Source organism: Arachis hypogaea, chromosome 14 (assembly GCF_003086295.3).
Source record: "Arachis hypogaea cultivar Tifrunner chromosome 14, arahy.Tifrunner.gnm2.J5K5, whole genome shotgun sequence".
In the NCBI taxonomy this organism is placed as follows: domain Eukaryota; kingdom Viridiplantae; phylum Streptophyta; class Magnoliopsida; order Fabales; family Fabaceae; genus Arachis; species Arachis hypogaea.
Genome location: NC_092049.1, coordinates 2,567,961 through 2,595,558, shown reverse-complemented (window position 1 = coordinate 2,595,558; position 27,598 = coordinate 2,567,961). Strand labels below are relative to the sequence as shown.

At 39.2% G+C, this 27,598-nt stretch overlaps 3 protein-coding genes across 4 annotated transcripts; 2 read left to right on the top strand and 1 right to left on the bottom strand.

Annotated features, from left to right (window-relative positions):
* Positions 1-1,935: 1,935 nt before the first annotated feature.
* Positions 1,936-8,787, top strand: LOC112740945 (serine/threonine-protein kinase rio2). Its single transcript, XM_025789682.2, has 13 exons — positions 1,936-2,257; positions 2,418-2,464; positions 2,554-2,624; positions 2,806-2,919; positions 3,031-3,206; positions 3,304-3,392; positions 4,580-4,697; positions 4,843-4,916; positions 5,720-5,767; positions 6,936-7,104; positions 7,314-7,400; positions 7,655-7,741; positions 8,334-8,787. Exons 1-13 carry the CDS (start codon positions 2,174-2,176, stop codon positions 8,511-8,513), a joined length of 1,344 nt encoding a protein of 447 aa, XP_025645467.1. The 5' UTR covers positions 1,936-2,173; the 3' UTR covers positions 8,514-8,787.
* Positions 8,788-12,347: 3,560 nt separating this feature from the next.
* LOC112740944 (squalene monooxygenase SE1) lies at positions 12,348-18,448 on the top strand. Of its 2 annotated transcripts, none has more exons than XM_025789679.3 (8): positions 12,348-12,664; positions 14,140-14,251; positions 15,782-15,956; positions 16,109-16,280; positions 16,412-16,630; positions 16,782-17,057; positions 17,460-17,536; positions 18,187-18,448. In XM_025789679.3, the coding sequence occupies exons 1-7, from the start codon at positions 12,443-12,445 to the stop codon at positions 17,529-17,531; spliced, it is 1,248 nt and encodes a 415-aa protein (XP_025645464.1). In that variant the 5' UTR covers positions 12,348-12,442; the 3' UTR covers positions 17,532-17,536; positions 18,187-18,448. The 2 variants fall into 2 exon arrangements, with proteins under 2 accessions (XP_025645464.1, XP_025645461.1); XM_025789676.3 differs by having other exon boundaries at positions 12,349-12,664; positions 17,258-17,536.
* Positions 18,449-21,942: 3,494 nt separating this feature from the next.
* Positions 21,943-26,733, bottom strand: LOC140178402 (uncharacterized). Its single transcript, XM_072215322.1, has 5 exons — positions 26,059-26,733; positions 24,781-25,953; positions 23,665-24,072; positions 22,870-23,349; positions 21,943-22,623 (listed from the first exon to the last, which is right to left on the bottom strand). Exons 1-5 carry the CDS (start codon positions 26,731-26,733, stop codon positions 21,943-21,945), a joined length of 3,417 nt encoding a protein of 1,138 aa, XP_072071423.1.
* Between the last annotated feature and the right edge of the window lie 865 nt (positions 26,734-27,598).

The following is a 27,598-nucleotide window of genomic DNA, read 5'->3' as shown; positions in this document are numbered from 1 at the left end:
TGGGACGGAGTGGATACCCACGGATTCGGGTAGTGTTGTCACCCCTAACTATAGTTTTAAGAACTGCACTAGACCAGTCAGTCGGATCAGTCTGACTGAAAATTAGAAGTCTCTATGGTCCAGATCAACAAGAAAAATCGCCATTTCAGACGTTTGGAAATCACTAAATTGATCGAAAATCAACCGGTTAAACCGAACTAAAACCCGGCTGATTTTGATGAAATGACGCCATTTGAAGTTTCTTTAAAAGAAAAAAAACATAACAGATTCTTTCTCTTGTGCCGATTGCAAGCCTTTTCTCCTAATCACTAAGGGTGTTCATGGATCAAATTCGATTTGCATTCGAATTCGATTCGAAAATAGCTGATATCGATCCGATCCGCAAAGCCATCAGATCGGATTAGATCCACACACAAATATGATCGGATAATCCGTAAAAATAAATAAATAAATAAGTAAATATTCTTTTATGTTTTATTTCAACTAATAATTATCATATATGTTATATTATTTTATGTTTATTATCTAAAAAAAAGTATGTTTAATAATATTTTAAGAATAAACATGTTTAAAAAAGTGAAAAAATATATTTTATTAATTTTTTTAATTAAAATAAGCTTTTTAAAATATTTATATGTTTTGCGGATATATCTGATTCGATCCGATGCACAAATATACAGATTCGATCCAAGCTAAAAAATCAAGAATATTAGATTCAATCCGATCCGATGATTTTAGTGTGGATCGAATCAAGATTTTAGCCATATCCGATCCGATCCGTTTCACTCGAGTAATCTCCTCACACTACCTTACATGTTCGTTTCGTGAAGTTTAGAGCTTTTCTTGTTTTGCCCTTAAACAAATCCTAGCCATCTAGCTTCCACCATCGTTGTAGGGAGTGAGACACTGTCGCGTCCATCACACTGTCGCTGTGCTCCACGTCTCCAATCTCTGTTTACTCTCATGGTCTCACCAATTGCAACATCCTCTTCGATCTTGGTGTATGTAGTTGTCTTCGTTTGTTCAATTGCGGGTTAGGCGGTTTTTTTTAACAAATTTGGACAAATAAGTTTTTATCCAATTTTACTGTGCCTCGTGTGAGTCTTTTATTTAATTCGAAATTGCCAGCACAACACATAACAGACAGTTCACTCACTTAACGATCTACATAGACATTTTCCGTTAGCTTTTAATATTAAACTCTCAGAATGGCGTTATCCCAAAACTTGCAAAGACAGAGACCAATTTAAATTTTTTAATTTTTCAGAAATCATTGTATTCGTCGAGATAAAGATCCTGGAGCGGGTGAGTGGCTGTTTACTCTTTAAAAGCCGCCATATGATTAGACATTAGACTCCTCTTATTATTAAAAAATATAAGAAAATTTTGTTATTGTCAAAACTCAAAAGAAGCCGGTTTTATTAGTTTATGGTTTTTTTAAATACTTGTTTTTTTTATTGTGATTAGTAAATTTTTAATAGTAAAAATAAAAAAATTAAAAAAATAAAAAAATATATTTTTTAAAAAATTATAATTTATATTTTTTTTAAAAAAATATTTTTTACATATTAAATAAATAAAAAATATTTTATATTATTATATACAAATATAAATTAATAGATAATTTTTTTTATCATATATTTAAATATAAAATTATTTTTAAAATTTTTTTGGGTAAATTTGTAAGAAAATATTTTTTTAAAATATTTTATAAAAAATAAAAATAATTTTATATTTAAATATCTTGTATAAAAATATTTTTTTATTTATTAATTATGTTTGGATATAATCATATAAAAATATTTTATTTGTTATGTAAAAAATATCTTTTCAAAAAAATATTTTAAAAAAAGATATTTTTTTTTTATTTTTTAATATTTTCGTTTTTATTATTAAAAATTTATTAAAGACATTAAAAAAAATTTTTAGAAGCAAGAAACCCTCCGTAACCCTACCCACACTAACGCAAACCCTTACCATCGTCTCTGCCCCTGCTCGCCTCTGGTTCGCCGTCTTCTCTGATCCGTCTACTCTGGTTGGCTTCTCCACTGGTCCGCCATCGCCGCTGGTTCTATTTGGTAGGGCTTTGCATTTTGCTTCTCTTTCTCTTGTCAGAAGCAGTTTGTTTTCCGTATGCAAGAAGCCTAAACGAGAAAGGAGAAGTGAGACGACAATGAAGCTCGACGTAGATGTCTTGAGATATCTGTCCAAAGACGATTTTAGGGTTCTCACTGCTGTTGAATTGGGCATGAGGAATGTACGTTTTTATCACCTTCCTCCCGATTTTAGTTTGAACTTAACACTCATGACTTACTAAAATTTAGGGAAAAAGAAACGATTAAGCTATACTTATTGTTTTTATTATTAGTTTGTGTTTTTATTCTTAGCTTGAGTTATTAAAATTCTTTTCCTTGCAGCATGAAATTGTTCCTACTGAACTCATTGATCGAATTGCTCGTCTCAAGTATGTTCAGTGACTTTTTGGATTGAATTTATCTCTATATTTTCTTAATTTATTGGTGTTTTAGTTGTGTTTCTACTGAATGTGTGCAGGCATGGGGGCACGTACAAGGTTTTGAAAAACTTGCTCAAGCATAAGTTGTTGCATCACGACTCTTCTAAATGTTGGTTGCTTCTGATGTCTATTTGATTATGACTATAATTTTAGTTTTAAATTGCTGTCACATATGTGAAAATAATTGTGATAGATGGTCCGGTGCAAATTGAATTTGAAACATTCAAATTAATAATGTATTAGAGTTCATATTGATTGGCCTTCTATTAAACCGTAATTTACTTGTGCAGATGATGGATTCCGGCTTACATACCTTGGTTATGATTATCTTGCCATTAAAACAATGGTGAACAAAGGAGTGTTTGTGGGTGTTGGTCGCCAGATTGGCGTCGGAAAAGAATCTGGTACTTCTTTTGTGCTTTGGCAGAACTAGTGTAGTACTTCGATATTGTCATATGATCCTCTTCAATTATATTTGAGTATTTTTTCTGATTCTGGCATTGGTATTCTGCCAGATATATTTGAGGTTGTCTGTGAAGATGGGACTGTTCTAGCTATGAAGTTGCACAGGCTTGGTAGAGTTTCTTTTAGAGCTGTCAAATCAAAGCGTGACTACCTAAGACATCGAAGTAGTTATAACTGGCTGTATTTGTCTCGGCTTGCTGCACTTAAAGAATTTGCTTTCATGAAGGTTTTCCTTCTCAATAATATTCCAGCCTTTCTATTTAACAATATGAATTATCATCTTTATATATGATATTATAATAGCACACGTTTTTCTTGAGCAGGCTTTGGAAACACATTCCTTTCCTGTTCCAAAGGCTGTAGAACATAACAGACACTGTGTAGTCATGTCACTTGTCCAAGGTTATCCTCTGTGAGTGTCCTCCTCATATTATCCAAGCATGCTTTAATTTTACGCTCCACCTTTACTGCATTTCAATGCTAATTGTTTGTGTAGTGAGTCTGACCATAAAGTGCATCTTATGGGACAAATATATATATAATTTAAATGCATTGAAGTGCAACTGATTAGGATTACATTCATGTTGAATATGTCGACTAAATTTTGGAAATTAGAGCGGGATTGTTCAATTCCTTCATTGTTGGACACTGGTTTCCTGTTTATCATGGTACTTCTGGGAATTATTTGTAGGGCTTTGCAACGGTGAGGGTACATGGTGTTGAGAAAGTTGGTAGTGGTTAGTGGTTAGTAGTTGTGTTTATGAAAGTAGTTGAGTAGGTTCCCTATATTTATTGTACTCTTCTATATATTGGTGTTCGTCCCCTCCATTCTTAAGCACACAAGTAATGTATGCCCTCTCTCATTTGTAGAGTTATTCTACTATTTCCAAATGTTTAACCATGGAAATTTACTTGTGGATATGCTTGATCACCTTGAGGATCTTGCTTTTCTTTCACCTTGTGAAAATGATGGTGTTCTTATATATTTAATGACAAAATTCTGTTCAAATAAGTCTTGTGGTATAAAATTAGACATCCAGCCTCTACTTATATATGTTTAAAAATTGGAATTTTTGGTTTTATGATGTGTTTTTTCTGTTTATTAGCTATTACTTTTGTAAAGAGGATCCTTTGTCCTCGGTATGTTGGTAACCTTTCTTTCTTCTTTTTTTTTTTCTTTTTAATTTTGAGTTTATCTTAAAAGGAATGTTTAATGATGTATCGGGATGCTTTGTTATAGCTTATGGGTATGGTCTTCAATTTATTTTCTACCTTAGTTCACACCAAAACCATTAGGTAAAAATTTTTAAGCTGTGTTTATCACTAGTGATTAATTTTGGCACTGTCTTTGAAAATAATTTTTTAGATTGTTTCTTTTAAGAATTTTACGGTGGGTTTAACTAATAGAAATTTTTTATGTAATACCACTATGTCATTCTACTTTCACTTTGTCCTCTAGAACATATGAAGTTTCCTTTTCACATATTTGCTATTTGAATGTTTTCTCCATTTTCAGTTATTTTGGCCCTATTTTGTGTTATTTTTACCCATTTTATTGTTTTGATATTGCTCCTTTGTCAATTGTTTTTGCTTGTTCAGTGTTCAGGTGAAGCAATTACAAAATCCAGAGACTGTTTTTGAGACTATTCTTGGAATAGTTGTTAGGCTCGCCGAGCATGGTCTGATTCATTGTGATTTCAATGAATTTAACATCATGGTATGCCGGAGTTACCTATGCTGTACATTTGTTCGTTCTACTCATTTGTCAGCTTATCTTTTTAGAAGAGTATTAAATTTTAGAATTTCCTGATATCTGTTATTTGATTCTGCTTTTGGTTTATGCTGGTTTCCATTCATTGTAGATTGATGATGATGAAAAAATTACCATGATTGATTTTCCACAAATGGTATCTGTATCACATCGTAATGCACAGATGTAAGAGTCTCTCCTCTTTGCCAGCCTAATTATGTACATCTCATAGTTTGTCATTGATTTTATGTTTACACAAATGCTAACTTCTATTATCACCCTAGCCTTAAAAGGATTTTTCATTTAGTTATATTTAGTTCGTATATGCCTATACAAGCTTAAGTAGTACAAGAATAATATAAGATGGTAGTTTGTATATCCCTGTAACTCTACTTTCGTAGTAATAGTAGTAGTACAAGAATGATATAAGATGGTATTTGAGAGGCCACCACTCTCCTAGGTCTTGTCCAGTCTCATTTCTCTCTCCCCTCTAACAAAATGACCATACGCCACTACTCTGCCACAATTTAACATTTATGCACGTTCCCCTTCTTTGAATCAACAATGTAGCCTTATGAACTAATGCATTAGAGAGAGTTGTTACAGCGTTGCAGCCTTTATTGTGAAAGAGATGATTGAATTTTGCCTTAAGTGGGCAGGGCATATGTGAAGACCCCTAAAACTCCCAATAAGGGCAATATGTTAGATGAACGATAGTCCAATAACTAGAGTAGGATATCTAAAAAAACCATAGGTGACTAGGAGAGACCTAAACTTCCATTGAATCTTGAATTCTTGATACAATATTTAGGTACTGTCTAATGCATGTAGGAGACCTCTGTCCAGTGGGATAAGACGTAGTTGATGTATTGTTGGACATTACATTAGCTTCAGGCATCAGATATATGGTATTAAAAGGAAGCCAAGAATTATTAAGTTTCAAGATATCATCTTATGTTTTAATCACTTGTTATTTATGCTTGTTTCAGGTACTTTGACCGTGACGTTGAATGTATCTTTAAGTTTTTCCGAAAGAGGTTTGTAATCGTTTGATTTGCGTAGTATTTGTTAAAAGATTTGCTTTTATTTATCATTGTTTGTAGATTGTTGCTGTCTTGGTAATCTGAAAAATAAGTTATAAATCAAACAATCACTTTACTCAAACTGCTAGCTCAACATTCATAAATTAGTTTCTAAGTTATTTCTGATATCCCAAGTTGAGATGACATTTTTTATAAATTTCATTTTAGTGTGCAATCAAGGACATGCTTGGAGGACTTGGGCTCTCATGCGCTATTTCCTTTTGAATCTTCCCTTTCTCCTATCCTTTCTTGATATATAGTGCTTCCTTAGACCGTGTCTTTCATATTTTGGTAAAAACTTAGTAATTCCTTATGATATAATAAAATAAATTCATCCAAAAAGAAGGGGATTACAATGATAGGAAGACAATTTCCTGTTCAGAAAACTAAAGATGAAAATTACATAGGAAATAGCCAACCCAAACTCAAGGAAAACAATACACTTGAAGCCATTCAATCTATAGGCAAATTCGTAAATTGTAAAGGATCATTGGCCGAGCACTAAAAGTGAAGCCAAAGTCTTTCTTCTGTCAAACATTTTTGAAGACATTTGTCGAGAACTGCCATTCTATTTGTTGTTACCCCAATAGTGATAGATATGTATGACATTTGATTTTTCTCTCTATGTAGAATGCAATTACATTAAATTCAGCTCGCATTAATGTTGTGAGATATTTCAAATGCTTGTTTGTATTTGGTTTATACTACAAATGATACACATGGGATCTCATTCTTTTGTTAGATAATCTAATTCTCATTTGTGAATATTTGAAGATCTTGTCCATGTCGATTCAATGTGGTTTGCCCATAAGAGTGAACTCTTGTTTCGTTGCCCTTTTTGTACTTCATCTAATCATAACTTTTGTCTTGGTATATCTAGAGACAATAAGTTTCTACTTCTTAATATATGTCACTGTCTTGTGCCATAGTTTACCTTAAAAAAATTATGTTTTTTCCCTCTTCGTTTTTGTTATTTTGTACATGTCTTTTCACCATACTGCATCTCCTAACTTGATAGTACATCAAACGCATACTTGGTTTGCTGAAGATAAATATTTTGGATCTAATCTTTGATGTTCAATCAGGCTTTTTTTCACAACTCAGTTCCACTTCCCTATTTCAGGTTCAATCTTTCTTTTCAAGAAAGCATTGATGACAATGATGATTCTGATGAAGGGAAAGATGAAGATGGAAGGCCCTGTTTTTCTGAAATAGAAAGAAGTGCTGGTTTTTTAGACAAGGAACTTGCTGCTAGTGGCTTTAGTAGAAAGGATGAAGAAGATATTCAGAGGGTATAATGATTTTCTTGTTCTATATAGGAAGGGGAAATTATGGAAGCATTTTCTTTAAATGAAAAATGCAAGATGTTTTCCCTCCTTTTTCTTCATTTGTGAAATTGCTTCCATACTGGTGGATTGGCTTTTCCTATTTTATTTATACACTGGGTGTCAATTTGTCATGCTTTTGATTGTTCCTCAATGCTCTTCAAATTTTTGTGCAGTTCATTGAAGGTGGAGCAGAGGCTGAAACAAACTCAGATAGTGAAGTTGACCTAGTGGAAGACCTGAATGAATCAATCCTTCTTCAGGTATATAAAAAGGATAATTTTGATATCATAGATGGTGAAAAGTAGATATGTGTGAACTTCTCCGTATGCTAACTATATTTTGGAAATTAAATTTGAATAACGAATACATCTAATATTTAGTACAGAGACAGTCAAGCAGCTTGCCTGTGTTTTTCCTGCTCGTCTCAGTTGTTCATTTCTGTGTTTTTCAATGTTGATATAAGATTATTGCTTTATTCGTACAAAATGACACCATGCTTTGGTTAAATAACCAGGATGAAGAACATGAAAACAAAGGAAAAGATGAGAGCTGTGAAGCCGCTGAAAGCGGTGCATCTGAAAGGGAAGATGCAACTGACGAGGTAATGATTTTGTATTTCTTATTACCTGGTGGCTGGTGGTTATTTTAATGATAATGTTTATGCTGCACCTTTTTCTTCGGCCAAATATTTGATTTCAAGAATAAAGTCCAGGATTCATGAGTTTTTGGGGGAATATTATGTCTTTGGCTTATCAATGTAAGGAACAGTGCTGCTCTTGGTGTCGGTGTATTTCTTGCTCATTTCAAAATGAACGCCATTATTTGTCATCAATAAGTCATTCATGGACTTGACCCAAATTAGGATATTATCTGGTTATGAATCTAGTCCGGTGTCCTTTCTTCAGTATGTGGAACATGGAGACATATTATTATTAATGAAATTTGTCAATTGTAGGCTTATGTTGTTTAGGGTAACTTAGTATAATATAGAATATTATTTCCCTGATTTGAAGGGCACTTTGCATGGCCCCTTGAATTAGTTCACAACTTCAATTAGATTTAGTTTTGTCAAATTCTAAATGACGACTCCATTATTACGAGTTAAATAACAATTATGCGATTGTGGTTTATATAATGCTTTTTATCTGGGTCCATGTCAAAATCATGATGGTAGTGGTGAATTTGGTATACAGGAAGAAAATGAAATGGAAAACGAAGCAGAACTCACAAAGAGCTTGAACAAGCAGAGACGACATGCCATAGCAGCAACTCGTAGGGGACGAAAGAGCCTCGCATCCAGGAATTCATACAAAGACAAGGGTGGCAGGTCATCTCACAATTCTAAGCTTCAAAAACAGTTGAGCGGTTGGTGAGGTATATGGATATAACATCCATGTGGCTGTTGAAATTTATTAAAGATGAATTAGAAATATATTTCATGTGCTTTCATATGGTCATTCTATCTTAACGAATGAAGTTTTGTAGGGCATAATGTCATTGTAGGCTTATATCTTATTGGCAGAACTTAAGTTCGGAGATAGAGAAGCAAATAGGTTATTTGTTTGGGGTGATATCTTTTATATTGTGGATATTATACCACTTACGAAATGAATAATATATTAATATCACTCAGTTCGATAAGAAAAATATTCATATGTATTTTGTATTGAGGGTGATATTTCCAAATTAGGAGCGACATCAATATGAAAGTAGCAAGGTTTATATAAATAAGTTATATAATCTAAAACGGAGTAAATAGTCAAATTTGTTTGTGATAGATTATTCTTTTTTAAATTAGTCATCGAAATTTTTTTTTTAATCAAACTTATTCTTAAAAAATTTTAGTTTTCACATTAGTTTTTCTGTCACATTCGTTGTTCATGGCATCAAAGTTCGCTGATATAGTAAGATAAGTGATATTACAATATATATTTGACAATTTAATTGACTTTTTTTTTGGTTGTACAATTTTAATTGACTATTAGCATAATAATATGATAAGTTTATAAAATTAGATCAAATTATCTCCAAATTAAGAGGAGAGATTTAAATACTTTGAGGTTCTGTTCAATTTGGGCAATTGCAAATTTGGCCATTTCTAACTCCTTAGAACATCCGGAATTTTTTTTTTTGGGTGAACCATCGGGCCAAGGCCCAAAAAAAAAAATTATTGCTCTTCTATCATTCATATATAGAGACTCTATTTCTTCGGGCATACTGTCAATGAAGCCAAACCCATTTTGCCGTTTGAAACTTTCTTTTGCAAGCCAATCAGCCCACATGTTTCCTTCTCTCAAGGTGTGTTGAAAATTGAGCTCCCAAGGTCTTTTTGGAAGCTCCTCAATTTCTCTTAGAAGGGGGTTGAATTTTTTATTCGTAAGGATTCTGCCATACATCACCTGCCATGTGAATGTCTTTGCCTTTTGCGAGCCTTTCCATTTCCATATCGTGGTCCAAAGATTTTCCTTGTGTTTTGACCAGTTTTCCAACACTTTATGGGTTGCTCCAACCGAGACTTCACCGTCGTTCGAGTGCCTCCATCCCATTCTATCCTCTCCGTGGTCATCTGCTGGAGCTGGTGAAGCAGTTATCTTGAGAATGATATCCTCGTGTATAAGACCATTTGCTTCCTAACAAATACTATTATAAGATAAATTATTCTTCCTTACAAAAGCATCAATTCATTTCGAGACCCTTTAAAATGACAACAATGCTAGGGAACTAAGAGGGTACCAGCTAAATACCTCTATGTGAATCCAAAATCTCTACCTCTACGTAGATGGTGTTTATGCTAGGCATTAAGATGTTTCTTCTACTAAGTATCAAAATGTTTCTTTTTCATACTAAATGAATGTTCTTTTATATATTTTATAAATTTTTTATATACTAAGAATCGGGATTGTTGGATGTTCCATGATCTCCGCATCTATTTCTCCAACGTATCATTCAGAATTTTAATTTGGGGTGAGAAACAATTAATATCAAATATTATAAATTAAAAACAAATAAAATTAATTAAATATAATTATAAATTAGTTAAGTTGTTTACTTTTTGACTGATCACCTCTTGGTTTCATATACTTTTCCTTAAAACAATAAAAACTTGTTGAGGATTAAAGTGTCTAACTTAAAATATCTTAGATTGATTATTCAATTTTTAATATACGTATTAAACAAATAAATTTTTAACAAATTTTATTATATAATAATTAGATTTTCAACAAATATTTTTAAAAAATAACTTAGCCCTACTGATAGAAGGACCAAGTCGTGTCCCAAACCTATCAAATAATAAAAATTTATTAAAAACCAAAATGTTGGATTTAAAATTTCTTAAGAACCATCTGAATGTCTACAAAGGAAACAACAAATTCTATAAAATACCTTGCCAAAAATAGAAAAAAACTAAGGAGTACAAACTGGAGGCAGGTGCATGTATCATGGACATTCACATTATCAGACCTGAAAAAGGATTTACATGGTCTCACTAACTCTGAGACCTTTAAGTGGTGTCACTTAGAAATACGGGTGGCAAATGGGACAAAATTCGTTGGTCGGCTAGCGTAACTCGCTAAAGAAGTGTATCGGATTAGAAATTTGAGATTGTTACAAGAGAAAGTCTAGGGAGCCAATGGACTAAGCGTACAATGTGTACAATGAAGGTTTAGAAAGTATTAGAGATATCATTATTAGTGTTACGTTATCCTGTCAAGTTACGCTTTTGGGATGAGTGGTTTCAGGACATGGTATAAGAGTTTCAAATGCGGAAGGTTAAGAGTTCGAACCTTGGTGAACCCAAAATTAACTTTTTATAACATGAGATGTTTATTATCCCTGGTATCCGAATGGTTATCCTTGGTATTCGGATGGTTATCCTATATAGTATAAGTGATGTTCATTTAATTCATAAACCAAAAATTTAGCCCATTGTACATATTGTACACTTAAGCCATTGGCTCCCTAGCACTACTCTTGTTACAATAAAAAATTCATCTAATCTACGGGTTTTGGCTTAGGCGAGGCAAAGCGGGCTTTTGGCTTTAAAATGATAATTGAATTTGGAAAGTTACTCTTATACTTGTATTTGAAATGTTTGTTTATTTTACTTTAAGTTATAATTTGGACTATATTTAATTGATTAGGACCTGGATAATGTTTAATTATATATTTTGGATAATATTTGTTTTGTTTTAAAAAATATTTGTTATATTATTTTGTTTCAAAAAATATAGTTTATAATTATGTTTATTAGATAATTAGAATTATAAATACTTTAATGTTTATAAATTTAAAAATTATAATTTTTATGTTTTTAAAAATTATAAATTTATTAAAATATTTATAAAAGTATAAATTTTTAATATTTAATAGTTTAATATTTTTTTTAAATAAAAAAAATTTAACGGAATTAGTTCACTAAATCTGCCGTTAAAGAAAATAGGTAAAAATTTGAGCCAACGAAGGAAAGCAAATAATTTTGATAGTTTTTAGACAAATTGCTATTTTAGAAATTGCCTACCTAATGAAACACCAAAATATCAAGAGTAACCACTGTACCAAATTAATTATGACAGAAAACGAAGGAATTCATAAAACGATTATAATTATAAAAAATTAAAAATTAAAAAATAAAAATAAAAAAATAAAAGTATATATGGATAAAATATTAAATTATTAATAATAAAATTATAAAAATAAGACAAATGATAATAAAAATAAATTAATAAATTAAAAATTAAATAAAAAGTTTTAAGGTTAAATATATAAAAGATTTAATTAATAAATAATATTAAAAAATTAAAAAAATATATTTTATTATTAAGACCACTTACTTATTATCTAAGGCTGCGTTTGTTTCTAAGAACAGGATATGACAAGACACTGACGGATAGAGAAACAAAATTGTGTTCTTGTATTCTGTTTGGTAATAAATTAGAACAAATTATAAAAATTCAATTTATTCTCATTTTTTTTCATTCAAAAAATTTGAGATAAAAAATATAACAATAAAAAATATAATTATGAAAAATTAACAAGAATATTGAAAGAAAAAATAAAAAATAAGTTGTGTCCTTTGTTAGTGTCTCCGTGTCTTTCCTATTAAGATGGACACAAAATACACTAATTCAGTATCTCTGAACACATTGTCTCTGTCCATATCTCCCCTGCCAAACACGATTTTGTCTCATTATCCTATCTCTGAACACAGCCTAAAAGCTTGAGACCATGTAAACCAGAGCCATGAGACTTGCGCCATGAGTAGAGATCTGAAAAACCCTTCCAAATTTATCTTCATTCAACAATGTGCGATCTCGTTCTCCGCTCCAAATGCCTCAACCACTTCAATTTCAGTTTCACCTGTAACAACAATCTAATTCTCATTAAGAACTCTCTTTTCCTTCGTATTGAATCCCATTCATTCACAAGAAACACTCATATTTGTAAAGGCCGAAAGCTCAATGCTGACGTCATCATCGTCGGCGCGGGTGTGGCTGGTTCTGCTCTCGCTTACACACTTGCAAAGGTTATTCCGCCCCCCTTCCAACTGAACTCACATCTTTCTCATGATTTTATATTATTTTGAATTTTTTATATTTGATTTTTGGTCACAAAAGTAGCGGAGACATTGAATTCAATATTTTCATATAAAATGTTTCTTTTTCCTTTTACAGTTTACACTTTGCAATATTATTGATGAGCACTACTTTGCTGTGGGATTTGGGAAATGGAAACTTTATAATGATCATGTGATGTTACTTATGCCTGTATATTCTAATTTGGGCTAAATTCTGATTTGGTCCTTAAAATATTTTTTTATTTTAGTTCTAAAAAATTTAACAGAATAATTAATGTGGATTTTAGTTAAGTCATATGTTATTTGATGTGTGAGAAAAACATAATTAAAACCTTTTTATAATATTTTTTTAATTTTCTTTTTATACAATATTTCAAATTCTAACCATCAATTATCAACGCTCCAAAATCAAATAAAAAGTTGATGGTGAATCAATTTTACTTACATACTGAAATAAAATATTATTGGCTATTTAATATGCGAATTATTTATGTCAAGTTTAACCGTAAGAAACATTAAATCCGCTTAAAAAATTTTTGTGATTGAAATAAGATATCTAGAAGTTTTTAGAATAGGACATTTGCAAGGTTAGGGGCCAAATTAAAATTGGGCGTAAGACCAAAATAATACTTTACTTTATACTCTTTTTAGGCCGCGTTTTCATTTTCCGTTTTCATATTGTGAGTTTTATGGATTTTGGATTCTGCAAAGAAAATGAAAAACAGTGAAAACAGACTCGAAATTGTGTCTACTTTAATTCAACAATATTAATATGGTGGAAACTCAGGTACAGTCAACTTCACGTGAAGTTGAAGTTGATAGCTGAGAGCCGTTAAATGATTTGAATATTTGACTAAATTTTCATCTAACGACTCTCAGCTATCAACTTCATGTGAAGTTGACTGCACCTGAGTTTTCACCTATTAATATTATTCACTTTCTTGGATTTAAAAATGCCGCTTGCCTTGCTTGGAGCTTTGAATATAACTACTTAAATCTTTGGAGTATCTTATTATTTTTCTTGGTCCTTTCGATTTAGCATGTTCTGTTTTCAACAATGGACAAGTTGTTGATGAACAAATAGGTGAAATAACACTTTCTCCTTTTTCTGTATAATGTAGAACCACACTAATGTTTGAAAAGAGGATAACAATTTTGAATTGCTATACTCTATAATCTGAACCCTTTTGGAAGATATTTAGATATGATAGATTGATATGCATCTTATTTTTTTTTGACATAATGTTTGTGAAAATTTATCGTTGCTATGTAAGTGAATCATCAAATTCTGTTCAATCAATTACGTACATCTCTATTTCTTTGGATTTTAATTTTCGAGAAACTAGACTTGCCATAGGAGGATTAATGTTTTGGATTGGTTAAATCCTAGATCATTCATAAGCCTGCTTTTTGAAACTTTGAAGGATGGAAGGTGTGTCCATGTTATTGAGAAGGATTTGAGAGTGCCAAACAGAATTAATGGAGAACTCCTCCAGCCCGGAGGGTACATAAAGTTAAAGGAATTAGGGCTAGAAGGTATGTATCCAGCTATCATAAAAGACTATTCTGGAGCTAGGTTTTATAGACGAATAGTGTTGTGTCTGCATAGCTGACAAATACTTGACAAGATCAAAACAAGTGTTGGACACACATTCCCACTTGTTAAATTGAAATAAATAAATAAATAAATAAGTTGTCTTTTAGCTTTGATATGGACCAAGTATGGGGACTTAAGTTTCTGCCTCTGTTTTTTTTTTTTTTTTTGCCAATAATTCATTCAAAATATAAGAATTATTTGATAGTATTTGTGCACATATTTTTAATGGAGTAACCCAAACAAAAGACCATACCCAATACTGACCAACTTAATAAAAGCAATATTACTTGAAAGTTGAGATTCGTTTTAATATCCTTTGAATTTTTCAAATCAAGCCCTAGACTCTTTTAAGTCTCAGTCATTCCTTTAACTTCAATATTGGTTTCATAGGCTCTATGGTTCTCTTGGGAAGGATGGAAACTAACAATTATTGGTAGTTTGGCACCAAATCATATGATGATATTGTAAATTTTGAGCCCTGTCAGTGTGCCTGTGTCGGTTGTGTTATCTCTTTGTCTTGCAATTTCAAGAGTTTGGTGTGTCTATGTTTCCATGTGGTTTTGTATGTCCATGCTAGGATAGATGCTTTATAATATACTTATTTTCCTGATTGCCTTTGATATTGCAGATTGAAATGATAACTTGTTATATAAAGTGAAAAGTGTCTTTCCTATTTGCTATTGTTCCACTTTGTATACTTCTTAGACTATATCTGATTTAACATTGGATCCCTGATATTATTTCTTATGGCTTCATAATCCTTGTATTATATGATAATTAGATTCTTCCTTATTGAAGTAGTTTTTAAGTTTATGTCACCCAACTACAACAACAACAACAATAAGTCACTAACAATCCCAAGCTTCCTTTCGGTGGTATCATTTAGAAGTGTGCCGAGAATGTATCTTGAAGTATTTTAAAGTTTCTTTACCTGGTTGATATCTTCTACTTGATCGACTTCTCCCATTGCCTTTATTAATCTTCTTTTGCCACTCCTCATTAAGTACTATGCCTACTCTTTCATATGCTTGTACCTAAATTTCTCGTATATGTTTACTCATCCACTTCAGCATCACATTGACATTTCATTGCCTGAAATTCGCAACTACAGAGCATAGCTAGACCTTAGAGCTTGACATATAAACCTATTACCACTTTTTCCAGGTGCCTCGGTCAAGAAAAACTGAATATAAAACTATACATTGTTATTATTGTTATTTGTGACCGTTTTAGTTTAATTTTGCATGGCTATAATTTATTTCTCTTTAGGAGTTATCATGCGTTTTGCTTCTGCAATTGATACTAGTATTTGCTTTTGTTATTTAATTGTGGAGGAAGTTAAGCTGGTTGTCAATCTGATATTCTCTTGCGTCAGACTATAAATCAGCGTTAACATCCATTTCTCTTTTTCTGGCCGGCTAGTAGTTACTCTTGAAAAGTTCTGAGCCTGTATGTGTTTTCTTTGTCAGACTGTCTGGAGCAAATCGATGCACAACAGGTGCTAGGTTACATTCTCTACAAGGATAGAGAAAATATTAAATTACCTTATCCATTGGAAAACTATCATGCTGATGTGGCTGGTAGGAGCTTTCACAATGGACGATTTATACAAAGGTTGAGAGAAAAAACTACGGCACTCCCATGGTAGTCTCTCTTGCTTTTGTCTTTTGTTATCTAATTATTATAATTATTTAATGGGTTAAAATTAGGAAATAGTCAGATAATTTTTTATTGTAATAGCTTTCTGCTCAGTATTGCTTTCCCCGATAATCTCATGTGCTCTTTACATTGTTCAGTGTACAAATGAATGAAGGCACTGTAACTTCTCTTCTTTGGAAGGACAATAAAACTGTTATTGGTGTTCAGTACAAATCTAAAGATGGTAAAGAGCACAAAGCTTATGCTCCCCTCACAATTGTTTGTGATGGCTGTTTCTCAAAGTTGCGTCATTCTCTCTGTCACCCCAAGGTTGAATTGTCTTGTAAATAAGTCATATGGCAAATTACTGTGCTGATATGGTGAATGTTAGAGGATTATCTTGGTTTTGCTCAAGTCTCAAATTGACTCCCACAAATATAATTCTGTTGGTCATTTTCCAGGTAGAAGTACCTTCTTGTTTTGTCGGTTTAATCCTGGAGAATTGTCAACTCCCATTTGAAAACCATGGCCATGTTATTCTGGCAAATCCTTCCCCAATCTTATTTTATCGTATAAGCAGCACAGAGGTTCGCTGCTTAGTTGATATACCTGGTCAAAAGGTACCTCCTATAGGTAATGGCAAAATGGCCAACTTCTTGAAGACTATGGTGGCTCCTCAGGTATCTGTTACTATCCTACTTTGCATGTGATATTCCAATTGCAGCTTACTAGTAGTTGAGTATGCAGTTTTACATGCCTCTACAAACTGGAAACATATAAACATTTGGTTTTCTTGTGCTCGGTTTCTCATGTTCTTTTCCTGTGATACAGATTCCAGCTGAACTTCATGATGCTTTCATATCTGCGATTGACACAGAAAATATTAGAATCATGCCTAATGGTTATATGCCAGCTGAACCCATTCCTACTCCTGGAGCTCTTTTAATAGGTGATGCTTTCAACATGCGTCATCCTTTGACTGGTGGAGGAATGACAGTGGCACTATCTGATATTGTTGTGCTGCGTGATCTGCTTAAGCCGCTAACTGACCTAAATGATGTAGATTCATTATGCAAATGTCTTGGATCCTTTTACATCTTGCGTAAGGTAAGCTAGTATTTACATTTGAGCTTACATATTGTTTCAGGATGGAAACTTATATCTCATCTCTAAACTGGTTCATATTGAGCGCAATTTATAAGTCCTAATGATGAATGTTTGAACACATAGCATAATCAAAGTTTGTCTTTGAAACATTATGATAAACGGTACTTAGAATCTTAATCTTCATACCATGTACTTTGCAGCCTTTGGCATCTACCATAAATACTTTAGCTGGAGCCCTATATATAGTCTTTTCTGCTTCATCTGATCAAGCTAGTAACGAACTACGCGAAGCTTGTTTTGACTATTTGAGCCTTGGAACTATTTTCTCATCTGGACCAATGAGTTTGCTGTCTGGTCTGAATCCTCACCCACTGAGTTTAGTTCTCCATTTCTTTGCTGTAGCAATCTATGGTGTTGGCCGTTTGTTGTTTCCTTTTCCCTCATTTAGATGCACTTGGATCGGAGCTAGATTAATTTTGGTGAGTTCCTCCTTCAAAATAAATGGTTCTGGTCTCTTCATTACCTCAATCATGGAATATGGCTTTCGTTGCCTTTTCCAATTTGATTTTCCTTTGCTAATGTTACAATACTATTTAACAGCAATTTTCCCATTGTAGTATGTTTTCCTTGATGTTCTAATGGCTTTAGTAATTAACTAAAAATTTCAAGGTTTTGAATACCGAACTAGTCAGTAAACCGGTGAAGCTAAAGGTTCAATGGTCAAGAGGTTCAACCGGAGTTGAATTAGATATAATAAAATAATATACTTCGTATGAAAATGAAATATATATTTTTATTTTAAGAACTTTTTTTTTTTAATTATACTTTTTAACTGGTTTTACTGATTTTTTGACTGATTCACTAGAATATGTTTTCTACACAGAACTAGACCACTTAGATGACAGGTTTTCCGTTAACCCGATTGAACCTGCCAGTTCAATTTGGTTCTCAGAAATCAGAACCATGGAAAATTTTATGTGATGATTCGAATATATTATATCATAGTTCATTGCAATTCGCTCCATTATTTTCAATGTTTTTATTTCTTAATTCTTATTCACAGTTTAGGCTGACAGTGATGCATGTTGACATAATTAAATTGTTATTGTAACTAATGAATATGTTTCAGTGTGCATTTGGCATAATATTCCCCATCATCAGGGATGAAGGAGTGAGGCAAATGTTCTTTCCAGCGACAGTACCAGAATTTTATAGGAGTCCGTCTGCTCGGTGATGCTTTGACAAGTGCCGAATCTGTATATTGTACCATTTGAAACCTCATGAACAGATATGGTGAAGATTCATAGACCTACTGATAGGCAAAAAAATATTATTATTTAAAATTAAAAAAAAGTTATTTTAAGTAAATAAATATAAGATATTATTATCAATTTATGAAGTGAGTTTCAATATATTAAGTGGAAGGTTCTAATTACCACTATCAAAATTGCCACTATCAAAAGTATTCGGCAGGTCGGGTACCAGACGGTTCGGGTTAGGATCCTGAGGTCTACGCTTGGGATGGTGGAGAGGTTCGTCTGGTCGTGGTTTCCTGGTCCCGGGTGTGCGAGGTCCCGAGCACTTCGTATGTAGAGGGGGGTGCCACCTGCAAAGACACTCCGACGCTCTTGTCAGAATATGTGCAGGCGGAAAGGAGGTGGTGTAAGGATGTGACGTACCTCGGGGGGAGAGCCAGTCTCCCCCTTATATACATGTCAGTAGTGGGCCCTTCCAGTGGTCAGGCCCATACCCTCAAAGGCGCTGTCCCACGGCTGCGTGCAAGCCGTACGGGACGCGTGTCCGGGTCGGGTGGAGGGCGCGTTATTGGGCCGGCGGGAACTCGGGTCGGGTTAACCTGCGTGAGTTTGGGCCAGGCCGTAACAGTGCCCCCGACGCGTTAGCGATGGCCGTGAGGGCCATTGGTGGCGCGTGATGTCTACGCTCGTACGTTGTCGTTGGGTCGGCTGATCGTGGGAGGGACGTGTCTCCTGTGCGCGTGTCTCTTGATCTGCTGTGGCATCTGTTTGCCGTTTCGTTCTCCGCGCTGGGCATTTAATGCTCATAATGATTTGAAAAAACCTGTGCGCAAAGACTATCTTGCCCCTGCTTCCTTTCGCGCTATTGGGGGTGGTTTTTAAACAGTTTTCTCCCTATCCACCTCCCACTCTTACTATTTCCAACTCCTTCTCTCCCTAACATCCAAAGCTTCCTGTACGAACTCCCTCCTGCTTCAACTTTCAGTCCAAGTTTTCTTCATCGTTCCAGGTAATCTTCTGGTTTCTTTCCTCTGGTATCTGTGTTATGTCCTGTTGTTGTGCGATTGCTGCTTGCGTTTGTTGCATGGCTAGTTTATTTTTGTTGAGAGGTTTTTCAGTGTTGGGGTAGGTGAGTTAGGGAAGGGGTACCATTCCAGGATAGGTTTTTTGGGTGGTTTGTGAGGTAGGCGTAGTTTTTAGCCGTATCTGGTCATGATTGAGTTGAAAAGGCGTAGTTTCTGAGTTTTTTCGGGCTCCCGACCTCATAGACTAACGGAGTGGTACCCCGCTGTAGGTATGCCTTGCGTTGTCTCCTGGTCTTCCGGATCTGGTGCGGCTTACGACCCGTATGCTTGGGTGACTGACGATATAAGGAGCTCACCCAACCAGATGGGTTTGGAGAAATTGACGGAGTTCCGGCAAGCCGGCTACTTGTGTGGGGGAACTGACGAAGAGGCCAACTACGAGGCCATTGTCCCTGCTCCCCATGAGCGTATTTATGAGCTCAATTTTCACTCCCCCCGTGTCCCCGATTGGATCTGGTTTTATAAGTCCATGTTCACGCAAGTTGGCGTTCGGATACCGTTCTCCGAGTTTCAAATGGCGCTGCTGAACCTGATATCCGTCCCCCCGTCTCAGCTTCATCCGAACAGCTGGGCTTCGATCCGCTGCTTCGAAATGGTCTGCGAGTACTTGGAGCTGCCGGCGTCGGTGGACGTTTTTCTCTTCTATTTCAACCTTACCAACCCCTCCAAACAGGGGAAGGCGAGGAAAGGGTTTCTTTCTTTCCGTGCTGCCCAGGGTAGGAAGATTTTTAGCCTTTTTGAGGACTCCTACCATGGTTTTAAGGATAAGTATTTCAAGGTTCGTCCCGTCAAGGGTCGCCACCCCTTCTGGTTGTCGTTAGAGGGGGAGCGCCTTATCCAGACTTACTGGAGTTTTGGCGTGGGGTCGAATCCTTTCGTCAAAGTGTCGTACAAAAGGTTGTCGGCTGTAGATAAGCAGATAGCTGACGTCCTTCTTGCTATCTTTGAAAAGAACCCCGTGAACCCACATCTTCTTATGGGTGAGCGGGAGGCCGCCAGGAGCTATATTCGTGAGTTGTCTTCTTTGTTTGCCTATGTTTCTTTGTCGTTGTTTTTCTCTTTCCGATCTAACGACTAATCGTGCCTGTTGTTTGTTGCAGTGGAAATGTCTGCCACCGTGACCGGTCTTGAGAATCTGATGAAGACCTTTTTTGAGGCAAGTGATGACGAGAATGTCGAAGAGAAGGACGTCGGTAAGTCGGAGGGTCCTTCAGGGGAGAAGGAGAGTCAGGCTTCTCCTATCCGGGATACCGAAACGTCGAGAAAACAGGCCGTAGGGGTCAAGCTTCCCCTACCCGCGAGGAAGGGCCCGCTGATGGGTACGCGACTCTCACCCCTCATCCGGATAGTGACGTGGAGCTTATCCATACTCCTAAGAAGCGAAAGATGTCTTCCAGCCCGGAAGGGGCCCTTACCATAATGGAGAGGAACTTTGATGCTACCAAATTCATTGACTCCCAACTGATACCCGGGACAGAAGAGCATTTTCATGAAACCGAACTGTCCGGGCAGGCGAGGTGGATGTATCGCACCTTGCTTCGTGGGGCCGTGATAGCTCGGAAGGCCGAATTCGAGTTATCCGGTATGGAGGCGCTTCGGAGGAAGCTTGAGTCCTCTGCTAAGGCGAACAATGACTTTAAGGCTCAAGTTGAACTCCTCCAGGGTCAGCTGTCTGAGATGGGGGGAAAGCTTAGTGCTGCTGAGGAGAAGTCGTCGTTTGTTGCGGAGAGGTTGAAGGCGTCCGATGAGACCGTGGCCCGGCTTCTTGAGCGTGAGATGACATTGGAGGGTCAACTGAACGCCGCTCAGGGTCGGGTTGTCGCCTTGGAAAAGGAGCGGGAGCAGGCCGTCTCGGAGGCGAAGGCCGCTAAAGCAGAGGCCGCTGAGCTTAAGAAGAAGCTTAAGGTGGCCAAGGAGCAAGGGAAGAATGCTATCTTGATGACCGAAGATGCCCTGAAGGCTCAGCTGAAGATTGCTGCTCCTGATTTCGAGACGCCGTCAATTGGCGTTTTCAAGACTATCCAGGACGGAAAAATTGTTGATATGCCGAGGAAGTGAAGTCTTGTAACTTAGGATATTTTGTCGTTTTGTTTGCTTTGAACAATTTACTTGTCCGTTCCATATTTTGACGCTTTATAAGTTATCGTCGTTTGATTGCTGTGATTTTTGCTTGTTTCGTTGTTTTGTCGTGTTACCGTTATCGTGTTACCGTTTATTCTGGGCGGGCTTATTTCTTGTGCCCGTCTCGCCGTTTTCACATTTGGCATCAGTTCGGACCGATTTGGTAGCGTAGTCGTCGAATTGGTTGAGGCCTATGAGCCGTCTGACTCCCGGGGTGATCAATCCCGGGGTGCCGTTTTAGGTTTTGGTCATGAGAAACAGATGTGAAGTAAGAAAGTTTTAACAAGTAAAAAATTTGAACAAGTGAAAATTACTCGTCAGTTGGGCAAGTATTTGACAAAGTAAGTAAACAAGATGAATTAACATGTGGATAGGGCAAATATCAACTATCTGGCTAGGCTCCCTGGTCGGTGAGCCGGTGGGTCAGGAGTAGAACCTCTTTAGGTTACCTGCGTTCCATGTTCTGGGTATTTCCTTGCCGTCGAGTTTTTCGAGTTTGTAAGCGCCTTTGCCGAGTACCTCCCTTACCCTGTAGGGACCTTCCCAATTTACCGCCAGCTTGCCTTCCCCTGGGGTCGGGACGCCGATGTCGTTGCGTCGCAGGACGAGGTCCCTTTCTTCGAATTCTCGTTTGAGGACTTTTGCGTTGTAACGCAGGGCTATTCTTTGTTTCAGCGCCGTTTCTGTTAGGTGAGCCATCTCCCTTGTTTCCTCAATCAGGTCTTTCTCGACCGCTTCGCTCATGCCCGCGAGTAGTAGTCGGGGGCTTGGTTCGCCGATTTCGACTAGTATCACCGCATCGACCCCGTATGTTAGGCGAAAGGGAGTTTCCCCCGTGGCGCTTTGCTCGGTTGTCCGGTAGGACCATAAGACGGAGGGGAGTTCGTCAGTCCAGTTCCCCTTCTTACTGTCTAGGCGCTTCTTTAGACCAAGAAGGACGACTTTGTTTGCGGCCTCTACCTGCCCGTTTGTTTGGGGGTGTTCTATTGAGGAGAACTTTTGCTTTATCCCCAGGCCAGAGAGGAATTCCATGAACTTCTTATCGGTGAACTGGGTCCCATTGTCCGAGATAACGACCTCCGGGATACCGAAACGGGTTATCACCTGCCTCCACATGAACTTCCGGCAGTTGGAGGACGATATCGTGGCTAGCGGTTCAGCCTCTACCCATTTGGTATAGTAGTCAATGGCTACAATGAGGTATTTGACTTGTCCTGGGCCGACCGGGAAAGGTCCCAGGAGGTCGACCCCCCATTGTGCAAAAGGTCGTGTAGTCGTTAGCGAGCTTAGCTCGGAGGCCGGTGCCTTATGGAAGTTGGCGTTTTGTTGACACTTCGTGCATTTTCTGACGAACTCCTTTGAGTCCTTCATCATTGTCGGCCAGTAGTATCCTGCTCGGATGAGCTTCCTTGCTAGGGCTTTGCCCCCGATGTGGTGTCCGCAACACCCCTCATGAACTTCTCTAAGCACATAGTCCGTTTGGTCGGGGTGCAAATACTTCAATAGGGGCTGGCTAAGTCCCTTTTTGAATAGTTGTCCCTGTATGATTGCATATCTGGCCGCCTCCCTTCTTAAAGCTTTGGCTGCTTTCTCATCTTCGGGCAACTTGCCGAGTTCCAGGAACTTGGTGATGGGGTCCAGCCATGAGGGGCTCGACTCCGTCAAGTGGAGGGCGACCGTTGGTTCCTTTACCATGCCTTGGATGAGCGACCGGTTACCCGATCCTGGCTTTGTGCTCGCCAGCTTCGACAGGAGGTCTGCCCGTGTGTTCCTTTCTCTTGGAACGTGCTGGACGATGACCTCCTGGAACTGGCTTGTCATTTCCTTAACCTTTTCCAAGTATTTTTGGAGGAGGGGGTCCCGGGCTTAGTAGCTTCCGTTTACCTGTGAGGTGACGACTTGGGAGTCGCTGCATACTTCGACCCTCGTCGCCCCGACTTCCCGAGCCAGCATTAGTCCGCCCAGGAGGGCCTCATATTCTGCTTGGTTGTTCGACACTGGAAACTCGAACTTGGTCGATTGCTCATAGATGACCCCTGCTGGGCTTTCCAAGATGACCCCTGCTCCTCTGGGCGTTTGGTTGGAGGCTCCGTCCACATGAAGCCTCCACCGTGTGCCCGTTTCCTCGGGAGGGTCGCCCATTACCTCCACCAAGAAGTCTGCCATTGCCTGGGCCTTGATTGCGTGTCGAGGCTCATACTGTAGGTCATATTGTGAGAGCTCGATGGCCCAGGTCATCATCCTACCAGCCAAATCAGGTTTTTGCAGTATTTGTCGAATCGCCTGATCTGTCCTCACAACTATGCGGTGACTCTGGAAGTATTGTCTTAACCTTCGGGAGGACACTAGGAGCGCCAGCGCCAGTCTTTCCAGTTTGCTATACCTCAGCTCTGGTCCCTGGAGTGCCCTGCTCACGAAGTAGACGGGCTGTTGTGTCTTTGCTTCTTCTGTAACGAGGACCGCGGCAAGCGCTTCCTCGGTTACTGACAGGTAGAGGTAGAGCGGTTCTCCTGCTCTGGGTTTCCCGAGGACTGGTGGTGCTGCCAAGATTTCCTTGAAGTGGTTGAATGCCTCTTCGCACGCTGGGGTCCATTCGAACGTCATTCCCTTTCTCATTAAATTGAAGAAAGGTAGGGCCCTTGCTGCCGATGCGCCGAGGAAACGGGACAAAGCTGTCAATCTCCCAGCAAGTCTCTGGACGTCTTTGATGCAACCCGGACTCCTCATTTGAAGGACCGCTTGGCATTTTTCGGGATTGGCTTCCACTCCTCTTTGAGTGATCATGAAGCCCAGGAACTTTCCGGCCTCCATGGCGAACGCGCATTTGAGCGGATTAAGCCTCATGTCGTGTTGTCGTAGGGACGAGAAAACGCCGTTAAGGTCGCTCAGGAGATCGTCAGATCGTGCGGTCTTTGCGAGTATGTCATCCACATAGACTTCTACTGTTTTGCCCATGAGTTCGCTGAATATCTTATTCATCAACCTTTGGTATGTGGCTCCGGCATTTTTTAGACCGAACGGCATTACCTTGTAACAATAGATGCCCCCTGGCGTTATGAACGCCGTTTTTTCCTCGTCGGGTCGGTGCATCGGTATCTGATTGTACCCTGAGTAGGCGTCCATGAAGCTCAGATATCTGTACCCTGCCGCTGCGTCGACAAGTGCATCAATATTAGGTAGGGGGTAGCAGTCCTTGGGACAAGCCTTGTTGAGGTCAGAGTAGTCCACGCACATTCTCCACCTCCCGTTGTGTTTTTTAACCAGAACCACATTCGACAACCAGGTCGAGTAGTCCAGTTCCCGGATGAATCCCGCTTCTAAGAGGCTGGCCGTTTGCTTGGCCACCTCATCCGCCCTTTCCTGCGACATTTTTCTCCTTCTCTGGGCCACTGGTTTGGCTCCTGCCTTTACGGTCAGGTGATGCGACATGAGCTGGGGGTCTATCCCGGGCATGTCGGTAGGTGTCCAGGCAAAGAGATCGGCATTGGCCCTGATCATTTCCATCAAAGGCTCCTTTATCTCGTGCGGGAGGTTTCTATTTATGAATGTGAATTTATCGTCCTCCTCGCCGACTCTGAACTTTTCCAAGTCTCCTTCTGGCTCTGGTCTGGGTTTGTCGTCTACCCTGGCGTCCAGGTCGGCCAGGAAGACCCCTGACGCTTCCTTGGATTTTTTCCTGAGAGAAAGGCTGGCGTGGTCGCAAGCGACTGCCGTTTCCAAGTCGCCTCTGAGGGATCCCACGGATCCGTCATCGGTGATGAATTTCATCACCAGTAGTTTCGTACTGATAGCTGCCCCCAAGTCGTTAATGGTCTTTCTCCCCAGGATGATGTTATAAGCCGTCGAATCTCGTAATATCACAAAGTCTGCCATGATTGTTCTTCGTCTTTGCCCTTGTCCCACAGAGGTCGGGAGTGTGATAATTCCGTCCGGCTTGATGAAGTGGTCACCTAACCCTACCACTCCGTGCTGGTGGGTCGTCAGGTCGGAATCTCTCAATCCCAAGGCATCGAAAACGTTTCGGAACATGATATTCGAGTCTGCCCCCGTGTCTACCAGGTTTCGTTTGACGAGGCCAGTTCCGACCCTAGCCGTGATGACCATGGGCGGACTTTCCGGCGCCTCGTCGAACCACTGATCCTCCGGGCCGAAAGAGATAGTTGGGAGACCCTTAAGACTCCTAACTGGTGAGGTGGAGATCGCTAGGACCTTGGCATCTTTTTTCTGTGCCGATTTCGACTTCGGGGCGGTATTTCTGGCCGTTACCACGTTTACCACCGTGAGGCCGTGGTCGTCACCCTCTGGTTCTTGTCGTCGCCTCATTGGTCGGGATCTATCTTCGGTGTCGTGGTCTCGGTTGCGTCTCCTTGGTTCCCTTATAAGGTGGGCGAAATCAGCGAGTTTGCTGTCCCTGATAGCTTGCTCGAGGGCATCCTTTAGGTCAAAGCAGTCTTGGGTCTTGTGCCCGTAACCCTTGTGATACTCGCAGTAGAGGTTCTTGTTTCCTCCCGTCCTGTCCTTCAGTGGTCGGGGCTTCGCCAGTATCCCCTTTTCTGCTATCTGTTGGTAAACTTCTGTGATCGACGCCGTGAGGGGGGTGTAGTTGGTGAACTTCCCAACTCGGGGAAACGGTTTGGGTGGTTTACTCGGACCGCCGTCCCTGGCGTGTTCCTTTGGTCTTTCTCTGGCTTCGAAGTGCCGGGCTTGGTTATAGGCCGGCTGCCGTTTATTGGCAGCCACAACCCGGCTGACTTCCTCGTCATTAATGTATTCTTTGGCCACGCACTGGATCTCTTGCATTGTCCAGACGGGCTTTGTGGTGAGGTGTTTCCTGAAGTTCTCATTCGAGAGTCCGTTCGTTAAACACAAACTTGCCACTGAGTCCGTTAGACCGTCAATTTCCAAGCACTCGTCATTAAAACGGTCCAGGTACTTCCTGGTCGGCTCTCCGGGTCTCTGTGTCACCCCCAGCAAATCAATTGGGTGTTTGGCTTTGACAATCCTAGTTGTGAACTGAGCCAAGAAGGCGTGACTGATGTCGGAAAATTGGGTCACCGAGCCTTGCGGGAGGTTGTTAAACCACCGTATTGCCGGGCCCGCTAAGGTGACCGGGAAAGCACGGCATCTGACCTCGTCTCCCACCCCTTCTAGGTTCATCCTGGCCTCAAAGGCCGTCAAGTGTTCCAGGGGGTCTTCCGTTCCGTCATACTTCATGTCTGTCGGCTTGTCGAAGTGTTTCGGTAGTCGGACCTCGAGTACAGAGCGGTGGAAAGGAGTCGCTCCTATTATGACGGGTCCTCGGGCAGTTCTTCTCGACTCATTGTTCTCGCGGTGAGCTTCCTCGTCGCCCCTGTTCGACGCGCGCCGCCTTTCGTGTCGGGCGTAGATAATGGGGTTGCGACTTCTTCTTCTGGGGCGTACCCGCCCCCAGTGCTCTCCGACTCGTATTGGGGGCTCGGCGTGCGCCTCGAGCGGCTCCTTGAACGGGAACGGGTGGGGCTCTGCTCTGGGGAGCGTTGGTCGCGCTCTCTTTCTGCTAGCCTGCGCTCTAAGTCCTGCATTCTGTGGCGTAGTTCTTGCATTATCCTGGCGTGGTTATCACCCGTCCCCCCGAAGGGGTGTCTCTCGTGAGTCTGTATCGCATCCCTCGGGGGCGACCGTTGCTGTTGCCGGGATTCCGTCGCGACGGCGCCTCCCCCGAGCACGGGAGGCGCTACCTCGGAACCTGTCCCAGTCTGGACCAGCACGAAATCCATGGACGAGTGTCCCCACAGACGGCGCCAATGTTCGGTAGGTCGGGTACCGGACGGTTCGGGTTAGGATCCTGAGGTCTACGCTTGGGATGGTGGAGAGGCTCGTCTGGTCGTGGTTTCCTGGTCCCGGGTGTGTGAGGTCCCGAGCACTTCGTATGTAGAGGGGGGTGCCACCTGCAAAGACACTCCGACGCTCTTGTCAGAATATGTGCAGGCGGAAAGGAGGTGGTGTAAGGATGTGACGTACCTCGGGGGGAGAGCCAGTCTCCCCCTTATATACATGTCAGTAGTGGGCCCTTCCAGTGGTCAGGCCCATACCCTCAAAG